This window comes from Dromiciops gliroides, chromosome 5 (genome assembly GCF_019393635.1).
Source record: "Dromiciops gliroides isolate mDroGli1 chromosome 5, mDroGli1.pri, whole genome shotgun sequence".
Taxonomy (NCBI): domain Eukaryota; kingdom Metazoa; phylum Chordata; class Mammalia; order Microbiotheria; family Microbiotheriidae; genus Dromiciops; species Dromiciops gliroides.
Window position 1 is genome coordinate 179,414,689 of NC_057865.1, and position 23,411 is coordinate 179,438,099.

The 23,411-nt window shown below is 36.7% G+C and overlaps 1 protein-coding gene across 1 annotated transcript in view; it reads right to left on the reverse strand.

Annotated features, from left to right (window-relative positions):
* Positions 1-15,126: 15,126 nt before the first annotated feature.
* LOC122728874 (eukaryotic translation initiation factor 4E-binding protein 1-like) overlaps positions 15,127-23,411 on the reverse strand; it is a 72,921-nt gene continuing 64,636 nt past the window's right edge. The window contains exon 2 of the mRNA XM_043967599.1: positions 15,127-15,576. Within this exon, the coding sequence (XP_043823534.1) occupies positions 15,127-15,576 (450 nt within the window). The remainder of the gene's footprint in view (positions 15,577-23,411) is intronic.

Here is a 23,411-nt window from a genome sequence, read left to right on the forward strand (position 1 = left end):
TTTCTACTTTCCTATTTCTCTAATCAGCATCACCTTGTTTGTTGGCTAATTAATTCCCAAACAAATAAAAGCTAAGTAATCCATTTCTAACTAAAGCTCAGAGGTTTCTTTCTCTTACTGGTCTGGGAAATATATAAGGGAAAGGTTAAAGGGGAGTTTAATGCTCTTATATCCAATTTTAAATCTCACATAACAGCAAAAATAGATTCTGCTCAGAGTGATAAACAAGGAAATTGCAATATTCTTAAAAGATAGTGTAAATAATGAAAAAATAATATAACAGTCCAAGAGATCTATAAGATCTATGATCTCCTTTTGAATGTTCCCTTCAATGACAGAAGCAATATGGTGGTGGAGTAAGTAGGAAGGTACTGGGTTCAAATTCTACCTTTGACACATGCTGGCTAACTCTAAGCAAGCCATTTAACCTCTAAGAGAGTAAGATTAAGAGTAAGGATTGACTTGTATTGGCAGAGATAGTTTCCTCACCCAGTATTCCCTAAAGTAATGAAATTGGAGGTTCAGTACCTGTCCCTATAACTGTCCTTATCCCTATCCCTCCAAATCAACAAATTTGCACACTTCTGTAAAGTGGAGACAAGAGTACTATCCATTAGATATAATGGATAAATAGATATTTTCACTAAGGGTTGTATGCATACACACACATATACATACAGACACACGCACAGAAATTACATAATCTTGCCTGCGCACTCCCATAAGAACACCAGAAGGGTTGACCTGGGGCATGCCTGTAAATATTTAACCAACTCTCTGAGAGGGAAATGTATATATGACATATATTTGCTAATTTAATCATTTGATTTTCTTTCCTCTTCTTTTTAATAAGGTTGCCTAATGGTTTATTAATTTTAAAAATCTTTTCAAAGAACCAACTTTTAGGATTTTTAAAATTATTACCATAGTCTTTTTGGTTTCCAATTATGTATCTATCCTCCAATTTTCAATATCTCTTCTATTGTGTTTGAGATTTTTTATTTATTAGTTTCTAATTTTTAAATGCATATTTAGTTCATTAAACATCTCCTTTTTTAATGTATTAATGGTAATTTTGTTAATGTATTTTTAGGGCCATTATTTTTCACCTGAGTACTGCTTTGATTCCATCCCACACATTTAGGTATGTTGTTTAGTCATTATATTTTATTTTATATAATTATTATTTCTATGATTTGATCTTTCAATCACTCATTTTTATTGCATTATGGTTTATAAAGGGTCACTTTAGCATATCTGCCCTTTTACATTTTTTGCAATATTTCTGTACCATAATAAATGATCAATTTTTTTAAAACTTTCATATGGTGCTGAAAAATACATGTATTCTTTAGTGATTCAAAAATGTTGTGAATTTCAATGGGCTATATTCTAAACAACCCATACTCTTCATACCAATAAGACTCAAAAATTTTTTATGCCATCCTTTTTTTTCTTCTCTATTATTGTCTACTACTTCTGTGAAATGTTCTCAATTTGGACTAAGGGACTCTAGGTAGGGTTCCAGTCTATTTTTTTTTAATATCAAATATGGCTATGAAAGTAGGAGTCTTTTCTGAAGTTCTTTATTTCTGGACTGATTCTCATTAACACATTCTCATATCTTTCCCCCTTTATTTTTGAGGATTTACTAAAGTTCCTTCAAGTCAACCTTCATACACCATGAAGGGATAGAAATCAGATCTGGCCCCAGGGCAGAAAAGAAAGGAAAATAGAATTATGGCAACTCTCATCACTTGTACAGAGTTCCAGTGAAGCATTGAATGAATATTGAAGAGGACGGTGGTAAAAGAGCTCTCTGCCTGATACTGACCTAGACAAGATATAAATATATATTACATTCAGTTCAACTGGGTAATATTCCATGAAGTCTAATAGTACAATAACCACATTTGTATCTTTACAAGACCCATCCAGATCCAAGTAGATGTGTGGCAGCAACAACTATCAGCAGGTATTTGGGGTGCTTTGTTCTTTCCTTATTGTCAAACTCCAAACCTTAAAAATAAAATAGGTGTATTGAGCCTGATTATTGAGGACTCTAAGGAGCAAGACAGAAAGTGACAAAATAGCACACATAAGCAGATCCACCATTAAAATAAAGCCACAATTGAAGAATTTATCACACACAGAAAATTACTTCACTTTTCATGATTATCCCAAGTTTCTAGTAGCTCCTGTATTTTCTACTCCCTTCCTCATGAGTATCCTCTCATCGCCTGACTTCTCATTCACTCTTTTCAACATGTTTTTGACAGTTCCATCTATCTCTCTGAATTGATGATGCCTTCCTCTACAAATTATCGGTTTGTTTGTCAAGTTAAGGTGTTAAGGGAGGACTAGCACCTCTAGTGTGAAGGCTTTCCAAGCCTTTTTCAGGGCTGCTCACCCACATTTGGTGTCCAACAAGTCACCCAATTCTTACCTGTGGCTCTAAGAAGCTGTAGGATATGCAGCAGGCACACCCCAGCAAAACAGACGAGCTAAACCAGGTTGAGAGTAACTGACAGGCCTCAAACCCACTGAGTTATGGAAATGTCTACCTCAAGCATGTGAAAACTTACTCCCATCTTAATGGGTAGATGAGAACAATTTGTTTCAATGACCATGAAGACATCTATAACAGACATTGCAGAATGCTTAAACCATATATCAAAGATGCCAGTCATTCACTTCATCCCAGGCCATTAGCAGTCATCCTGACTTTTGTTACTAGACCTCAATAACTCTGAGAGAGTGAGGCTGAGCACTTTGTGCAACTCAGCCTCATTTAAGTCCAATTCACTGGCAAATCAAGGTATCATCCTGTGATATCACTGATCTTCTTCAAAAACAAAGGACAAACAACAATTTCCATTCTTAATACTAATACTTCAGCTTTGCTGGCCAAACTCTAAACATCTAGGAATTTACACACACACACACACACACACACACACACACACACATATATATAATTATTATGTTCAAGGTGCAGCACTAAGCATTGAAAAGTATAAAAATGTAAGGAAGCCCTCAAAGAATTTAAATTTTTCTTTCTTTCTTTCTTTCTTTCTTTCTTTCTTTCTTTCTTTCTTTCTTTCTTTCTTTCTTTCTTTCTTTCTTTCTTTCTTTCTTTCTTTCTTCTTCCTTCCTTCCTTCCTTCCTTCCTTCCTTCCTTCCTTCCTTCCTTCCTTCCTTCCTTCCTTCCTTTCTTTCTTTCTTTCTTTCTTTCTTTCTTTCTTTCTTTCTTTCTTTCTTTCTTTCTTTCTTTCTTTTAGTGAGGCAATTGGGGTTAAGTGACTTGCCCAGGGTCACACAGCTAGTAAGTGTTAAGTGTCTGAGGCCAGATTTGAACTCAGGTACTCCTGACTCCAGGGCCGGTGCTCTATCCACTGCGCCATCTAGCTGCCCAGAATTTAAATTCTAATAGAGGAATGCCACACATATTGAAAGGAGGATAGGGCGGGAGTGTCCAGGGAGGAGTGACTTGGGAAGTCACAGGAATGGTGATAGAAGTAATCTGGCAATTGACAGGAATGGTAATATTTATTTGTTTACAATTTGCTATTGTTTACTATTCTCAGAGTTAAATTTAGAAAGAGGAAGGGTAGCTATCTGTGCAGCAACATTGCATAAAGATGGGCACAGTACCAATAAAAAGAACTGAAGTCCCAGAATGGGAGCTGCAGTGCCAGGTCTGAGATGGAGGCTGGAGTATAAGAGTGTGGCAGTTTGGAGGTGACTGAATATGTGGAGTAGGTCTGGGTCAGGACTAGAAATAGCAAATGTTCACCAATCAGCAACCCAGTAGACATTAAGTCTTGACTACTACCAACTCGAGTAGACTATGGAGCAAATATGAGAGTCTACTACTACTCACATCATGTTCACATACATTCCATAATCCCTTGTTGCCTGTCTGTGTGTTGGATTAACTGAAGGTAGTCTATTAATTGCTGGAAAAATGAATAGAGGATATCTGGCACTGATCTGCAAGCATACAAATGGGATTTGAATGCCACATTTATATATCACTTAGTCATCATTAATGTATGTACTTTGTTCTGTCAACTTCAAAATAATCTCCACTATCACTGAACAATCTTTTTACAAATGCTTTTCTAAACATTCTAGATAGTCACTTCAAAAATAACAATCATAATGTATTCAGAAGTCAATTTATAATTTGCATTTGGAGACTAATTTTGTTTTGAATTTGCAGAAAAAGGGCAGAAATCCTCTACAAATTATGCCTCAATCATTAACACAGTCAGGTACCACTCCAGTGGCTGATGTTCACTCATCCGATTAAAATCATCAAGTCAGTTATATTATGATTTTCCAATCTTATTACAGTCATATCAGTTGGAGACATAGGTAATTAATACAAATTTTAATTATCAACAATTTTAATTTTGTAGTAAATGTTTCTAATATCCTAATTTGGATTGACAAGCATAATATTCCACTTTTCTTTTTGAAGATTTGCTTATTTCATTCACTCTGTTGAAATGAAAGGGCTTCTAAATAGAACAGGTTCATGCATGAAGACAACACTTATATTAATGAAATTTGGTGAACCTGTTATATATGAATTCAATCTACAATCCTCTACCAACTTGAAGATCCTTCTTTCCACTTAAGGAATACTCATAAGGACAGAGAGATTCGAGGGGCTGATGGTTGGGAAAGCATTAAGCACAATACTTCAATAAGGGAAATTTTCTACAAAACATACAAGAAACAAATTATAGTTCAAGCCCTCCCTTGCCTATCTAACTCAAATTAAAACTCCTTAACCTTGCCAGAAGGTTTCCCACTCAATTTTCTGCTGCCATCATTTCTTTGCCCATGACTCTTTTCATTCTTCTCAAATATACCTACTTGGAAGTTCAAGTCTGAGTGTTTCTTATATTGAAGAATCTTCCCTGCCTTTACCTTTAGAATTGAACTCAAGAGACTTGAGGTCAATTGAACATGCTTAAGTGGGGCATTTTCCAACCATACCATTGTTTTTGTGTTCTACTCTTTTGTTTATGAATCTTCTAGGAAGTCTCAAGAAGTCAAGAATAATCAGACTTTAACGAACTCATCTTTCTGCCATGATACTAACAAACTCACTAATTTTTTTTCAGCACTTTTAAAACAGCTTTTATCTTCCTCAAAGGCAACACAGGAAGAAATTTCAAATATATGATATGACAAATGACCTCATGTGTATTAATTATCATTTTCAATCTCACAAATTGGTCATTGTCTTACCTTTTACATTATTATTAGAATGGCAATAAGCAAAGACTATATCCACCTCAGTATTGCTTTACAATCACTATAGCAGGGCGCTCAATTGTAATAAACATATAAGCCCTGGTTTCTTTTCAATTCAAACAATAAATATATAGGGCTTTGTTCCTGCCCTCCAATGTAGTATAGGAAGATGACCCTCCCCCAACTCCATAATCCATGGTAGGATTATCAATAGATACAACAGCACACAACCTATGTCACTCCAGTATCAATAGTTACATTCCAGACTGGATGTTTGGCAGGGCCTTTTGTCGCGAAAAAATTTTAAGTCCGACGGAAAAATGAAAATAACAAAGTTTCCAGGCTGAAGCAAATGGGTTTATTGAGAGAGAGCTCGTCCCTCAACAAAACCGGTCATCCAGGCTTTGGGCCTGAAAGACCCAGAAGTACAAACTACATAGGTTTATATACCCTGGGGGGGCATTATCTAAAATTAGGACATAGTCTTGAGTAATAACAAGGGATCAGCACTATGATATCAATAGGGTGGATCATTGTTAGGCCAGTGTAAAGCGGCATGAACAGTAGGCCAGTGTAAAGCGGCGTGAACAGTATTACTGACCACCTACAGACCCTGTGACATTTCCTAGGGCGGATATCACAAGATCTACTACACTATGTCATAGAAAAATTGAGAAACATGGAAAAAGGACTTGACCTACTAACCTTATGCAATCTATATGAATCACAATTATTTTTTTGTTAATATATTGAATATTATTTTAATTAAAGCACTTAAAACTATAGTAAATCTCTTATAACTAAGGGACGGGGAAAATCTCACTCACACTTTGCCATGGCCCCCTTTAAGGTTGGAGAATATATATATATATATATACATACAGAAAGTAATTGGATATATATATACATATATATATATATATATATATATATACAAAGCAATTGCTTTCAAATATGAAGAAAAGATATTTTTCACTCCTCTATAGTTTACCTATGAGGAGATTAAGATGGTGTTCAAGAAAAAGGAAGAGATCCTGAATATGTCTAGCTTAACAATCATTCAAAAGGTTGCTCTTGCTGGCTTTATGTAGTACGAATTTCTGAGTTCTAATACTTTCCAGATTCACAATATCTGAAGCATATAATACACTATAGGTTCATGGAGTCATGTGAAAAGTAAATAATTCTAAAAAGTTTTTTTTTAATAGATACTACAAGGAATTCAAATTAAGGAGACCTTACTATATATTATTCTTTCTGGATGCAAGCAGAGATTATCTTTTTATCTTCCCAATGTATATATAGAGGAAGTCTGTACTGCAGGTGACACAATTTGAAAGTATTAGGAGCTTAATTCTCAAAGGAATTTTAAAGAAAGAAGGATATCAAAGATATGGAGGAAACACTGGATCTTGTGACTATTGAAAAAACTGATGGAGGGGGGCAGCTAGGTGGTGCAGTGGATAGAGCACCAGCCCTGGACTCAAGGGAACCTGAGTTCAAATCTGGCCTCAGACACTTAATACTTACTAGCTGTGTGACCCTGGGCAAGTCACTTAACCGCAATTGCCTCACCAAAAAAAAAAAAAAATGGAGAGAATGTTATTAACTATTGACCTATAGGCCTCCTTCCCAATTACTACAAAATTGTTACAAAAATGAACTATATATACACTAAATTCATTCTTTGAAGAATGTATGAGAAAGGAAAAGACAGTTTTTCTCAAATGATATTCTACAGTAGACTATACATATATAGTCACATGATTGATAGGTATAGAGAATACAATTGTATCCCAAAAAAATGAACTATATACACACTAAATTCATCCTTTGAAAAATGTATGAGAAAGGAACAGACAGTTTTTCACAAATGATATTCTACATTAGACTACATATATAGTCACATGATTGATAGGTATAGAGAATACAATTGTATGCCAAAAAAAAATTGCTTAAAATTTTAGAGCAGAATATTGTCTTGAAAACTTTCCTCCAAAATGGTGTCTCCCATGTATATGTCAAATCATATAAGATCCTTTGAAAGATGAAAGAAGAATCTTTTATGATTTCCCCTCATTAGTAACATCCAATAAGGCATAAAACAGGGACATGTGCTCACCAAAATTTCCACCACTATTATGAAGGATGTTCGGCATAGTCCAAATGAAAAAGAAATTCCCTACAGATCAAATTTTCTCAGCCTAGGGTCCATGAAGTTTTAAAAAACTATATTTCAGTATAATTTATTTCCTTTACAATACTATTCATTATATTTTCTACATTTAAAAACTTATTTTAAAAGTACCATTGGTTTCATTAGACTGCCACGGAAGTCCATGACACACAAAAAAGATTAGGAATCCTTCATATAGATAATGATGGTAACCAACATTTATATAGTGCTTTGAGGTTGGTAAAATTCTTCATATACATTATCTCATTTGATTCTTTCAATAACCTTATGACCCTGTGAGATAAGCACTGTAAGAATTATTCCCATTTTACATATTAAAAATTGAATCTCAGAGAAGTTAACTGACTTTCCCATGATCAAGGCAGGATTAGTGTTGGACAGGATTTGAATCCAAATGTCTCCTGAATCCAAGTTTAACATTCTTTTCTCTATATCACTCTACTGAACCTCAGTGAAATGGTCTTCCAGGTGCTTCTTTTTGTGCATGGCACTGTACTCGTAGCATCAAGCCAAGGGACACTGTGGAGCCTCCTGAATGAGATACTTTAATTACTCAAAAGAGCTTGTCCCAAAATTTATACAGGAAAAAACCAAGTGAGTTAGGATTCTGTATTATCCAAACTATGATATGCAGTTGAATGTTCGATCCAAATACTACATAGACATTAGCCCAGCACTATGCATAGACCATGAGTTGAACTGAATAGAATTAGAACAGTCTGAATTTCCCCCAGAAAATCATGCAGTTTTCTATTAACCCTAAGTTTTTCCCCTTAAACAAAGGACTATTTAAAAAAAAAAAAACTTCAGGTATTCTTCCAGGAACATTGAATGGCTATTTGTCACAGACTGCCTGGATCTCTGAAGAAATTAATTAGGGAAGGGGGCGTAGAGAAGACAATAGAGATGCGCAAGATAGGGAGGAACAGACAGCAACACATTACCTAGAAGTGTTATAAAGAATGTCATCAGAGAAATGTATGACTGGGAAAGAAAGTGGTATGATCTTGTAGTGGAAGACAGATGATTTATCATCAGTCCTTGGAGGATGGCAGTCTACACAACGTTAAGAGCTTTGCCTCAATTACTTCCTTTGTAAACTAGGAATAACACTTGTGGTATGCCTTATAGGGTTGTTGTGAGGCTCAAATGAGATAATGTATATTAAGAGAAGGCTCCTAGAATATTGGGTTTCCTTCCTGTTGAGTACTTACTGGAAGATATGGACATGATAGTCATATTTGAATCACAATGCTCATTGTTGGAGGAGCTGACCACATTGATTGAGTCGCAAATCCATAAAAATATCCCTAACATTACCAAGAGAGTCCTAGCTCTCCAGAAGAAATAGTCTGAATTGGATAAGGGTTTTTATCTGGGTGGTGAAATTGACTTTAGTTTGTGTTTGGTTAGTGTGGTTATAAAAGTAAAGAGAATCAATCTCTTTTTGTTTAGAATTTTCTTTTCCAAGTTACATGTAAAAACAAATTTTGACATCAGGTTTTTAAAATTTTGTGTTCCAACTTCTATTCCTCCCTCCCTCCCCACCCCCAACCCCAATAACTCAAGCAATTCAATATAAGTTATACATGAGTAGTCATGCAAAACATCTCCACATTAGCCAGGTTGTGAAAGAAAACAGACAAAAACAAAATTTCAGATTAAGGAACTATCAAAAAAAATTACACTTAAATCTGTTTTCAGATACCATCAGTTCTTTCTCTGTAGATGGATTGCAATTTTCATAAGTCCTTCAGAGTTTTACTGGATCACTGCATTGCTGAAAATAACAACATCCTTCACAGCAGATCATCTTACACTATTGCTATTATTTTATATACAGTACATTTCACTCTGCTTCAGTTCATGTAAGGCTTTCCAGGTTTTTCTGATAGCATCCTGTTCATCATAACTTTTATATAATACCTTAAATTTGACAAAGAATTTTCTTCACAATAGCCCAGAAAAGTACCATATGTTTTGCCATTATAATCAATCATCATAACTGCTTCCTTCCATCCTATTCCCTTCCCATGACATTTACTCTATTTTCTTTCTTCTTTTGCCCTATTCCTCCTCAAAAGTGTTTTGATTCTGACTGCCCCCTCCTCTGCTCTGCCCTCCCTTCTTTCACCCTTCCCTCCTTATCCCCTCCCCCTCCTACTTTCCTGCAGTGTCAGATAGATTACTCCTTCCAATTGGGCATGTATGTTATTCCCTCCTTGAGCCAACTCTGATGAGATTAATGTCTTTGAGCTAATTCTGATGTGTATAAGGCTCCTTCGCTTACTCATACCTCCCCCATCTCTCCCCCTGCTCCATACACCCTTTCCTGCTTCTTTCATGTGAGATTTCACCTCATTCTGCCACTACCCTATCTCTTCCCTCAGTGCATTCCTCTCTTCCCTCAATTTTACCCCAAACATGTCATCATGGGGCAGCTATGTGACACAGTGGCCAAAGCACCCACCATGGACCCAGGAGAACCCAAGCCCCAATTCAGCCATGGCCTCAGCCTCAGACGCAAGACACTGATTAACCCTGACCACCCCACCTCACCCTCAAAAAAAGAGAAACAAAAAAAATAAATGCTTTACTGGTATCATCCCTTCATAATCAGTCCACACCTGTTCTCTCTTTTTAAAGTTATTCCTATCATCTGCCCTAATATTCTTTTATGATTTAGACATATCATCTTCCCATGTAGGAATATAAACAGTTTAACCTTTTAACATCTCTCATGACTTCTTTTTCCTGTTCATCGTTTTATGCTTCTCTATGGTCTTGCATTTGAAAGTCAAATTTTCTATTCAGTTCAGGTCTTTTCATCACAAATACCTGAAAGTCCCCTTTTTCATTGAAGTCCCATTTTTCTCCTGAAATATTATACTTAGTTTTGCTGGGTAGGTGATTCTTCGTTGTAATCCCAGTTCCTTTGTCCTCTGGAATATCATATTCCATGCCCTCTGATCCTTTCACGTAGAAGCTGATAGATCTTATGCTATCCTTACCATGACTCCACAGTATTTGAATTGCTTCTTTCTGACTGCTTGAAATATTTTCTCCTTGACCTGGGAGCTCTGGTATTTGGCTATAATATTCCTGGAAGTTTTCCTTTTGGGATCTCTTTCAGGAAGTTATCAGTGGATCCTTTCAATTTCTATTTTATATTCTGCTTCTAGAGTATTGGGGCAATTTCCCCAGACAATTTCTTGGAAGATGATGTGTAAGCTCTTTTCTTGATCATGGTTTTTAGGTAGTCTAATAAGTTTCAAATTATCTCTCCTAGATCTATTTTCCAGGTAAGCAGTTTTTCCAAGAAGATATTTCATATTGCCCTCTATTTTTTTTTATTCATTTGGACTTGCTTTACTGTGTCTTGGTTTCTCATAAAGTCACTAGCTTTCATTTGTTCAATCCTAATTCTTAGGCAATTATTTTCATCGGAGAACTTTTCCATTTGGCTTTTCAAGCTGTTGACTTTTTCCTCATGTCTTTTCTGCATCAACCTCATTTCTCTTTCCATTTTTTCCTCTACCTCTCTGGCTTTATCTTCAAAGTCTTTTTTTGAGAGCCTCTATGGCCTGAGACCAATTCATATTTTTCTTGGAAGCTTTAGATGTAGGGGCCCTGATGTTGCTATCCTCTTCTGAGGGTGCAACTCGATCTTCTTTGTCACTAAATAAACTTTCTATGGTTTGCAACTTTCTCTGCCTGCTCATCCTGCCCATCTTTCACTTGACTTTTAACTCCTTCTTAGTGTGGGGTCCTGCTTCCAGGATATACTGTCCCAAGCTTCAGGGGGTCTCAGGCATTATGATTTAATGAGGGGCAGTTGCATCACTCACCTGGCCCTTTCTCTAGTCCATAGTTAACCCTAGGCCAACTTGACAATCAACCAGGGAGCAAAACTTTATGTGCCATAGTTGCTAGCTCCAATAAGCCTGCACCCTTCCCCAAGCTGGGCTGCCACCTGCTCAGGGTTTTTTCCTGATTCTGCACTGGGGTAGGCTATCCAAATCCTACTTTAGCTCCTGCATACACCCCCATAGACTCCTCCCCGGCCAGCCATTCAGCCCTCTCACCAGGAACTGTGAGCTTAGTTCCAGAAGACACTGGCACTGCAGCAGATTTGGAGGCTTGGGAGTATGTTTCTCCATTGCACCCTGCCTGGGGCTGTATCTGTGTTGGTGAAATCGTGGGGCTGGACTCCACTCCCAGGCCAGTTCCCCCTTCTGCCAAACTTCCAAGGTCTCTTTGGCTGGAAAATAATCTCAGCCATCTTTTTGTGGGTTTGGCTGCTCCAAGAGTTGCTTTGTGGCTGTGTTTGAAGGGTTTTTTAGTAGTAATTGTGTCAGGAAGTCTGAGAGCTTACAGCCTTTCCTCCACCATTTTGTCTATGTCTCAAGAGATCATGAGAATCAATCTCAAAGAATATTATACTTTGAAAGCACCTCAGAGGTGAACAAGTCTAACTTGTGCCAGAATAAAAATAATCTCATCAACATCCTTGATAAGTAGTCATCCCCTCTAGTGATAAAGAAATGACTACCTCCTGTGGAAGCCCACTCCACTTTTGGACAGCATTTTTTCAGAATGTTTTTTACTTTATATAACATCAAAATCTACCTCTGGAGCTTCCACAAATCAAGCCTGGTTCTTCTTTGCTAAGATGCTAAACCTTTAGAGTTAAGAGATGAGATTACAGTGGAAAGAAATACAGACAACTTCAGTATAAAGTAGCATCCATCTAAAGAATATGAATTATTAATAGCATAAGACATTTTGTCAAATGCTTTTCTGAAATCCAGGTATAATATGACTATGGGATGACCTGTTCATAATAAAAGCAAACTGATTATTGGTGTTCACCATTTCTCTTTCTTTACACTCACATTCAATCCCTCGAATAATAATACATTACAGAATTATGCTGGTGACAGAGATCAAGATCTCTAGTCTATTGTTTTCAAACTCTATCCTCTTTTCCTCCTTACCCAACAAGAAAACATTTGTATGTCTTCAGTTCTGTAAGATCTCTGGTTTTTGTTAGTTTTCAAAGGACATTGGCAGGACTCAGAAATCACATTTGCCAATTCTGGTCTTTCCTTCTATCTCTCCTACTCCCTTGCTTTTACTGGGTCACCCCTTTGCCCTAATTATGATGCTTAGTCCCTCAACCGAGGCAGAAGTAATTGTTGAGTTACTATCAGTGTTCCCTGAAAGGTCACAGAGAACAGGTTAACTACTGTTGCATTGGAGAAAGGCAAATGTCCTTCATTTTCGAAAAGAAAATCTACAAAGTTTATGGTTAACATAAACTTATAAAAGGAAATGATAATCACTGAGTCAGCATGGTTTTACCAAGGGTAAACTATTCCAGACTTACTTTATTTCCTTTATTTTTTTTGACAAGGTTATTAGACTGATAGGTCAAAGGAATGCTTTGGATTTTAGAAAATGATTTGGCAAAGTTCCTCACATTATTATTGTAGAAAGGATGAAAAATATTGGCTAAATGATAGTAGGTCTATTCAGACTTGATACCAACTTAAAGAGAGCAAACTTGGTAGTGGATCTCTTATTGACTATGATGTTTTAAATGTTTATTAATTACTATGATAAAGGCATGGATTGCCAGCAGAAGTGGTAAATTCCTCTTCATTAGAGGTCATCACATAAAGGCTAAATAGCCACTTGTCAGGTATGTTGTGGAGGGAATTCTTGTTCAAGTACATATTATACTGCATAGCCTCTGTGCCTCTTTCAACTCTGAGATTCTTTAAGTCTCAAGTTTAACTGTGAAGATAGGAGGTCATCTTATCTGTAGAAGACCCCAGCTGCACAAGCAGTACCCCTGCCTGGCACAGATTCTTTAAGAGATTCTTTAAGTCTCTTAATCTCTTGTCTGGTTTCTGTTTCTTTAGAAAATGTCAAAAGATCTGTCTGGTTCCTTCAGTCCTAGTTAAAGCAGAAACTACCTGATTTAATTTTATTCTGTTGTGGGGCAGAGAATAGAGAAACCTTGGTGGAAAACAAATATATTTTAGGAGATTTTATACTAGACAGAGGTCAACAGTTTGGTAGTGACAAAGGAGAGACTGGATTCTAAGTTACCTGAATTAGTTTAATTCACCACCTTCAAGTTACTGAGATTTTCTAAATGTATATCTTACCAAATAACTGGGAATTGTACAGAAATGCCCAAATATTTAATATATCTTCCCAATTCTTTATACAGTCTACAAATTATCATACTATTTATCTGTAGAGAAAAAGGAAGAAATTAGAATAAGATGAAGGAAGAACCTAAATGGTCAGGGGAAAGGGGGGAAAAAATGGAGCAAGGTAGCTAATCTTAATAAGAAAAAACAATGAAGCATGATCATTTCTTTATAGGAATACTTTATGTTTGTTTATGTATCTACACATATGAATTATAGTCTATATTTTGTAATTTGGTTATAAATGAACTACCAAAGGAATAAAAGTTCAAAATTCTTTCAGACATTTACAGAAAAAATAATCTGCATGCTACACATCTTATTCTCAAAAACAGTGAAAGAAGACAGTTCCTTTATGAGGTAAACAGGTTGACATCAAAACCAGGGAGAGATAAGAAAGAAAAGCAATCTATACTCCAATGTCACTGAATATTAATGTAAAACATATAAAAGTTAGAATTATGTAATAAATGCAAGGGTGGATCAACAATAGGAAAGAACTGGCATAACTATATAAATACCAACTCCATAAAATCACTTATTATGTCTAAAGATACAGAAAACCCAAGAAAACATGTCAATAATTTTTTTTTTAAAAAAAACATGGGGCAGCTAGATGGCACACTGGATAAAGCACTGACCTTGGATTCAGGAAGACCTGAGTTCAAATCCAGCCTCAGACACTTGACACTTAACTAGCTGTGTGACCCTGGGCAAGTCACTTAACCCTCATTGACCTGCAAAAACAAAACAAAACAAAACAAAAAAACAAAACATAAGGTCTTTCCTTAATATAATGAAAAACATATATGTAAAAAAACCAGCATCATTTGCCATAAAGAAACACTGGCAGTGTTTTTAATAAATACTGGAGTGAAGCAAGAATATCCCCTCTTATTATTATTATTATTATTATTATTATTTAGCATAGCAATAAAAATTACAGAGAAAAAATTAAGGAGATGAATATCAGCAAAAAGATGGAAAATTTATTCCTATTTTCTTTACTTTTTTTCTTTTCTTTTTTTTTAAGAGTTGGCCGACCAGTTTTTATTTCCTCTCTAGAGGGGACATTCCTGTGACCTTGTTTGTGGCCATAGGACACAAACTTGAAAGGGGTGGACACATCCATTTGAGATGAGACCTGAAGAAGTAGACAAGTTCACAAGGGCTCTTCCTGCCCCTGATTTTGCCCCTCTGCAGCACGGGGTAATTTCTGTAGCACTTCCCCTGGGAAGGGCAGCTCCTGGCATTACTGGAAGTATCTGCTGGTGTTGGCTCTGGAGGAGGTGGGGGAGATGCTCCACTGGGGATGGAGGGAGTGGGACGTCCATCCCCATCTGTGGCATCTGTTCTGGAAAAAACAACTCCTATAAGGCTTGACCGGTATGTCTCCTCCCCTGAACGGGATCCGTGGGTCTTGGAGGCCACTGCTCAATCCTGGTGGCCGACCCTGTAAATGTCCATCTCAATCTGTGACTCCTCATGGCTTCCTGCCTTAACCTCATGGCTGTTCGGTAGGTGGTTCGGGTTCATTACAGTAGCAGGTTCATCACCAAGGGGGCTGGTGACCCCAGGAATGGTGGGCAGATCCCGGGGAGGTGTTTTGGCCACAGGAGAGTTACGACATTCCATCAAAAACTTCCTGTCATAGATGATCCTGTTCCCTCCGGGGGTGGTGCTGAAAAGCGTGCCTCCAGGAGTGGTGATGTAATCCCCAAGCAACAGCTTCGAACCATAGCTGAGCACCATCCGACAGGTGGCCGGGATGGCGCAGCTTGGTGTCTGGCCGCAGCTCCCCGCCCCTTCCCCGCCACCTTCCCCGCAGACATGGTCTAAAATTATTCCTATTTTCAAACAATATGGTGGATTACTTATAAGAAACTAGAAAATCATTGAGGAAAAACTAGAATGAAAAATTCCATTTAAAGTAATTATCTTTACAGATAAAATAAAATATCTGAATTTAATCTATGAAGACATAAATAGGACTTAGATAAATGTAACTATAAAATATTGTTTATACAAATAAAGAAAAAACTAAATAATCAGAGACACTCAATATTGATGGCTCAACCATAACAATAAAATAAAAAGGGTAATACTACCTAAATTAAGCTACATGAGAACTGGAGCTTGTCAACAGGCAATCATGTCAAGAGACTTAAATGAAAACCAGGTTTATTACAAGAGAAATGAATGTGCATAGGAACCCAAAAGGCTGGAAATTTTTACAGAAGTTTACACTTTTATAATAGCAAAACAAATGGAGGCAGGGATACTAGGAAGGGGTGTAACATGGGAGGGGGGGGACAGTATATCAAAGTTGGTGTAGGACACCAAAACCACTTTTCACAGGGGAGGAGCAGGGCTACAGCAAAGCTGCATATTTTTTTTCCCTTGGAAATTGCTAAACTGTTTAGATAGGAGGGTCCTCTTATCTACAGAAGACCCCAGCTGCACAAGCAGTACCCCAGCCTGGCACAGATGACTGGCACCTCTCTTGCCTCCCAAGGACATACAGGAGTCCAGTTTGTAGTACAACAACAAATGATGTCAGCTCAGGGGGATTTCATCCTCGACACATTCAGGACCTCCTGCATGCTCTAAGTCCATCTTTTCTGAACAATATGACAACAGCCCTCAACAAGCTACACTAGGAAAAAAAACCTACAAGGTCACATTTTATAGAACTAACTAAAATAATAATGGAATTCATATGTAGGAACAAAGAATAAAGAAAAAAAGAAAAAGGAATGAAAGGGAACTACCATAACCAGATTTCAAATTGTACTATAAAGCAATACTTGTCAGTTATTTGGTACTGGTTAAAAACTAGAAAAGTAGGCCAGTATAATAGTCTAATTAAGACTTAGAGGCAAATGAATATATAGTAGTTTAGTGTTCAATATACCCAAGAACACAAACTACTTGGGGAAGGATGCTTCTCATTCAACAAGAATTACTAACAAAACTGGAAAGCAATTTGGTAGAAAATAGGTTTAGGCAACATCAAACATTTTATATCAAAATGAATTCTAAATGAATGTGTGGCCTCAATTATAAAATACCAAAAAAATATAAATTCATGACTGTGGTTAGGAGAAACTTTATAACAAGGAAAGTATTAGGGAGATTTGTTTTAAATAGATGATTTTCATTTAAAAAAAATAATTTTGCACAAATAAAATTACTGAATTTAGAATAAGAATTAATGGGAATGTGGGGGAAATGTACCAAAACTCTTATAAAAGTCTATCAAAAATACATACAAATTTATAAACTGAAATAGTCCCCAGCTGAGAAGTAATCAAGCAAAATGGTTTTCAAAAGAAGAAAGGCAAACTATCAAGAACCTTCTGAAAAATACTGAAAATTAGCAATAAACAGAGAAATACAAATTAGAACTGTTGTCACCTCAAAACATCAAATTGTCTAAGATTGTAAAAATATTAAAATGTTTAACATTAGAGATACTATTGGAACATAAACACACTACATTTAGTAACCGTATGGCCCTACCAATCTGGAAAATAATTTGGAATTCTTTGAGAAAAGCTATCCAAATTGTTCATTCCATTTAATCTAGTTATCCTTATTCCCTATGAAATTTTTACTCCAAGGAAATCAATAATAGAAACATCCTATACAAACAATAAAATTTATAGAAGCATTATTTTAGTGGCAATAACTATAAATAAATGGTATGCTAAGTGACTAGTGAATGGCTAAATAAATGTGGTGCATAAATGTAATAGACTATTTATTGCACTATAAAGAACAAAGAATTCAGAGAAGCATAGGAAGATTGGTAGGAAGTGATGTAGAGTGAAGAAAGCAGAACCCAAGTGAACAATATACATAATGACAAGAGTAATGTAAATGGAGACAGCACCAAGAAACAATAGAAACCAGATCAAATACAAGAATCAAAGTTGGTTCCTGATGAATAATATTAAAACAGGAAAACCTCCATTAAAATATGGTCTCAAGGGGGCAGCTAGATGGCGCAGTGGTTAAAGCACCGGCCCTGGATTCAGGAGTACCTGAGTTCAAATCCGGCTTCAGACACTTGACACTTACTAGCTGTGTGACCCTGGGCAAGTCACTTAACCCCCATTGCCTAAAAAAACAAAAAAAAAAAAACAAAAAAAAAAACAAAAAAAAAATATGGTCTCAAACATTTACTGCCTGTGTGACCCCAGGAAAGCCACTTAATTTGTCTGCCTCAGTTTTCTCATCTGTAAAGTGGAATAATAGTACCTACCTCACAGGGTAATTGTGAGGATAAAATTAAATAATATTTTAAAGAACTTTGTAAACCTTAAAATGCTATTCAATAGAAGTTATTATTATTATTATGAAAACACAAGTCCCTCCTTTATGTTACAATAAGAGTGAAAAGTTATATGTATTATGAATTGCAATAGCTATAATAAATAATTTTTGCTTAACTGAATATTTAGGGAAATATTCTATGAAGTGGAGAGATATATTAAGTATCATATATTTTGCCTTTGGACTATTGATAATGTTAGGGATTCAAATAAGGGGAGAGAGACTGTGTCATAGTCATTTTTGTAAATCCAGTCATTCCTAGCACAGGGCCTTCAACACACTAAGCATCCAATAAATTTTTGCTAAATAAAAAAAATAATTAAAGAATGAATGAATAAAATAAACCTGTCTCTACACCAACTGATGCCAAGGTTCTAGCAATGCCATATTTCAAACATTAACTCTTTCAATTTGAATACATGGTTTAGTATACTGGTTCTGATGCAGGCCCTTATATGACTAATATCAACTAAATAGTTATTAATGTAACCTAAATAGTTACCCAAAGCCCTTGAGTTGGTGCCAATTTAAGATAAAGATACTTTTGAAAATAAAAAATGAACAGTAATAAGTAACCAAACATTTTCAGAAATTTTACAATCTCACATTAAGAATTAGGAATGAAAACAATTAACTAACTTTTAGGCTCCATGAACTGATAGAAGTGATGACTTGTGTGGGCTTGGAGTTCATGTAAAATATCATGTAGGTCCCTTCAACCATAAACAGTATAAAAGATCACATATCACATTAGAAAGATAGCTGGGGGTGGGGGGAGGTCAGCTAGGTGGTGTAGTGAATAAAGCACCAGCCGTGGATTCAGGAAGACCTGAGTTCAAATTCGGCCTCAGACACTTGACACTTACTAACTGTGTGACCCTGGGAAAGTCACTTACTAACCCTCATTGCCCCACAAAAAAAGGAAAGGAAAGGAAAGGAAAGGAAAGGAAAGGAAAGGAAAGGAAAGGAAAGGAAAGGAAAGGAAAGGAAAGGAAAGGAAAGGAAAGGAAAGGAAAGGAAAGGAAAGGAAAGGAAAGGAAAGGAAAGGAAAGGAAAGGAAGGAAAGGAAGGAAGAAAGAGAAAGAAAGAAAGAAAGAAAGAAAGAAAGAAAGAAAGAAAGAAAGAAAGAAAGAAAGAAAGAAAGAAAGAAAGAAAGAAAAAGAGAGAGAGAGGGGAAGGAAGGAAGGAAGGAAGGAAGGAAGGAAGGAAGGAAGGAAGGAAGGAAGGAAGGAAGGAAGGAAGGAAGGAAGGAAGGAAGGAAGGAAGGAAAGAAGAAAGATAGCTGGGAATTGTCAAAAGACCTCAGTTCAAGTCTCCCATCAAATACTTCCTATCTCCTGCATCAAATACTTATATCACAAAGTATCAAAGTTACTCTATTTCCTTAGGGTGAAATTTAATATCTTGTCTTTCTGTTAATAGAAATAAACATGATAACTCACCTTCTGGGGGCTAATTCTATGGTAGATTCTCCAAGAAAAGCTTAGGGGAGTTGGTGAATTGTTAAAAAAACAAAACAAAACAAAACAAAAACCACCATTCACAAAAAATGCTTAAGAAATATTAATTAACACTTAATCAGCAAAGAAGATTATGGTAAGCATCAGGGAATTAGGTCTATTTGATGAACAACGTTGCTTTCACAACATGATTAATAAAAAAAAAGGCTACTTTGCAGGTTGGTTAGTCTGCAACATTCTGAAAGGGCGTCACCAGGGATACTGGCAGAAAGAGAGGAAACTTTGAGAGCAGAGGAGAGGATCACATGCTAGATAAGTTAAAGAAACCAGTAAGCCACCTTGAGCAATAAAATAAGCTTTTAAAGCAAGATCTTGAAAGACCCAGATTAACTAGGTAAAGGGTATAAAAAGGAGCAAAGGTTAAATCAAAAGTTATGGGCAGATGTTTCAAAATATCATACATCCACTGGGGAATACCAGCTGTTAATAATGTGAATCAAACATTACAGGAAAAACATTGGGATATCAAGGAGAAACAGGATGATAAATGAGTTCTATTTTATAGGTAACAGGAGATTTCTGCAGATTCATATTCAGAAAAAAATGACTTTAGAGTTCATTGTTATTTGTGAATGAGTCTGCTGTTTAAAAGTTTGTTGACCACATATATTAGGTTAATTTAGTTTAGGGAAAGTATTGTGACTTTTGAACTAGAGTTTAAAAAGTGGGGGAAAGCATAAGCATGTATTTGAGTTTGAAATTCATTGGTCATGTGGCTTTGGCAGTTTAAAGAAAAAGTTTGTGGACCATAGGTGATTTGCCTTTTTATCCTTGGCTAGTATGAGAAGTATTAGACCCTAAATTAAATGTAATGGAAGTCATATGTAAATTCAATAAATGCATCAATTAGGAGATATTTTTGCATGTGAATTATCTCTCTTCATATAGGAATCAAGAGACTCCGAATCTGTCATTCAGATGAGAAGATGGCTTAGAAAAATGTATCCTAAACCTTTTTGTATATTTTCCTTCTTTCATGTTTCATATCCCCCCCCCCAACCATATACATTGACCATTTCCTTGTCATCCACCCTCTTAACACCCTGGACAACTGGACCCCCTGAGACCATACCTTGAGAAATTTGATCCACTCATCTTTGAAACCACCTACTTAGTCTATGCTGTTCTGACTAGTGAGTCTTCCAGTGCAAAAGCATATGGTAAACTATATCTAGCCAGCCTGATCAGCAGATCATGCTCCCCAACCCATCCAACCACTGACCTCAGCTATTTTCATGCTAGAGCATGTCAATAGCCACTCTTATGGATTCTCTTACCATCCTAATAAGTTCTCAAACCAAAATAGCTTCTCCTAGCCACTTGTTGTTTAGTCATTCAGTCGTGTCTGACCCTTTGTGACCCTGTGGACTATAGCACACCAATACTGGATATGGGAGTTTCCTAGCAAAGATACTATAGTGGTTTGTCATTTCCTTCTTCAGTGGATTAAGACAAACAGAGATTAAGTGACTTGCTCAGGGTCACACAGCTACAAAGTGTCTGAGGTGAGATCTGAACTAAGGTCATCCTGATTGCAGGTTCAGCACTCTATCCACTGAGCCACTCAGCTCCCTCCCGTGGACACAACCCCCTTAACTATGTTCTTATCTTCAGCTAGAATGTAAACTTCTTGAGGCCAAGAATTTCCTTATTTTTGTATTTGTATTCCCCTTTGTCACATGCTTTTCATTTCGGTCCATAATTAATCAGAATTTATTCATTCTTTTCTTCTTCTTCTTGTTTGGTCATTCAGTTGTGTCCAATTCTTTGTGACCCCATGGACTAGGCCCTTTAATCTTCCACTGTCTCCTGAAATCAGTCCAAGCTTATGTTCATTTATGTTCATTTCTTTCATGACACTATCTATCCATCTTATCCTCTTCCATTCCTTTCTCCTTTTGCCTTGAATCTTTCCCACATCAGTGTCTTTTCCAATGGGTCCTGTTTTCTCATTACATGGCCAAAGTACTTAAGCATCATTTTCACTATTTGACCTTCCAGGGAATAGGCTAAGTTAAGTTATTTTTTGTTGTTGTTGTTTTTTAAAAAAAATTATTTATTTATTTAGAATTTTCCCCAAGTTACATGAAAAAAAATTTTTCACATTGATTTTTTAATACTCTGTGTTCCAAATTTTCTTTCTCCCTCCCTCCTCACCCCTCCCTAAGTAATCAAGCAACTCAATATAAGTTATACATGTGCAGTCATGTAAAACATCTCCACATTATTCAGGTTGTGAAAGAAAACAGACAAAATAACTTTAGAAAGAGGAACTAACAAAATTATACTTCAATCTGTATTCAGATACCATCAGTTCTTTCTCTGTTGATGGTTTGCATATTTCATACATCCTTCTGATAGCACCGTGTTCATCATTTCTTTCACAGTTACTATTGCTAATTGTATTACCCTCCATCCTATTCCCTCACGCTTGATATTTAATATTTTCTATCTTCTTTCACCCTATCCCTCCTCAAAAGTGTTTTGCTTTTTACTGACCTCTCCCCCAATCAGCCCTCCCTTCCTTCACCTCTCCCCCCTTATCCCCTTCCCCTCCCACTTTCCCTCAGGGCAAAATATATTACTATGCCCACTTGAGTGTGTATGTTATTCCCTCTTTGAGCCAATTTTGATGAGAGTAAGGCTCACTCACTCCCTACTCCTTCCCCATCTCCTTCTCTACTCCATAAGCTTTTTCTTCTTTCTTTTATGTGAGCCACGTTACCACATTCCACCTCTCCCTTTCCCTTTCTTCCAGTGCATTCCTCTTATCCCTTAACTTTATTTTAAAGCTGTCATCATGGGTCAGTTAGGTGGACAAAGCACCAGCCCTGGACCTAGGAGGCCTCAAGCCCAAATCCAGACCCCGATATATGCTACCCAACCCTGCCTGCCCCACAAAAAATAGGATAAACAACAAAAAAATGCTTTACAGATATCATCCCTTCATATTCAATTCACACTTGTCCCCCTCTAAGTATATTCCTTTCAGCTGCCCTAATACTGAGAAAGTTCTTATGAGTTAGAAGTATTATCTTCCCATGTAGGAATGCAAACAGTTTAACCTTTTAATATACCTCATGATTTCTTTTTCCTCTTTACCTTTTTATGCTACTCTAGGGTCTTGTATCTGAAAGTCAAATTTTCTATTTAGTTCAGGTCTTTTCACAATGCCTGAAAGTCCTCTTTTTTATTGGAGTCCTACTTTTCACCCTGAAAGATTATACTCAGTTTTGCAGGGTAGGTGATCATTGGTTGTAATCCCAGTTCCTATGCCCTCTGGAATATCATATTCCATTCCCTTTGATACTTTAATGTAGAAGCTGCTAAATCTTGTGTTATCCTGACTGTAGCTCCACAGTATTTGAATTCCTTTTTTTCTAGCTGTTTGTAATACTTTCTCCTTGACTTGGGATCTCTGGAGTACAAAAGTTATAAGATGACAGAGGAAAGGCTATCACTCTCAGAGCTCCTGACAAATCCATCCACATACCTCCAAAAAAAAAATACCATAAGAAAATTCCTGAAGCAGCAAACCCACAAAAGAACAGAGTGAGACCAGTTTCCAGCCAAAGAAGACTTAAATAGGGGCAGGGATCATTTGCTGAACTGGGGTGAGAGTGAAGCTCAGTGCACCATGCAAGTTCAGTCCCAGGCAGACCTTGCCTCTGGAGCCTTGTAATCTTCAGCATCATCAACTGCTTCTGAAACTCAGCTCACGGACTGGTGAGGGGGTCCAGTGGTTGGCCAGAGGGAAATAGATGCAGTTTATGCTGGAGCAGAGGCAGGAGCGCTGTGCTGTTACTCAGGAAGCAGACTTGAGTGGCAGTGACCCAGTGGGGGAGGGTCTCAGGCATGCCA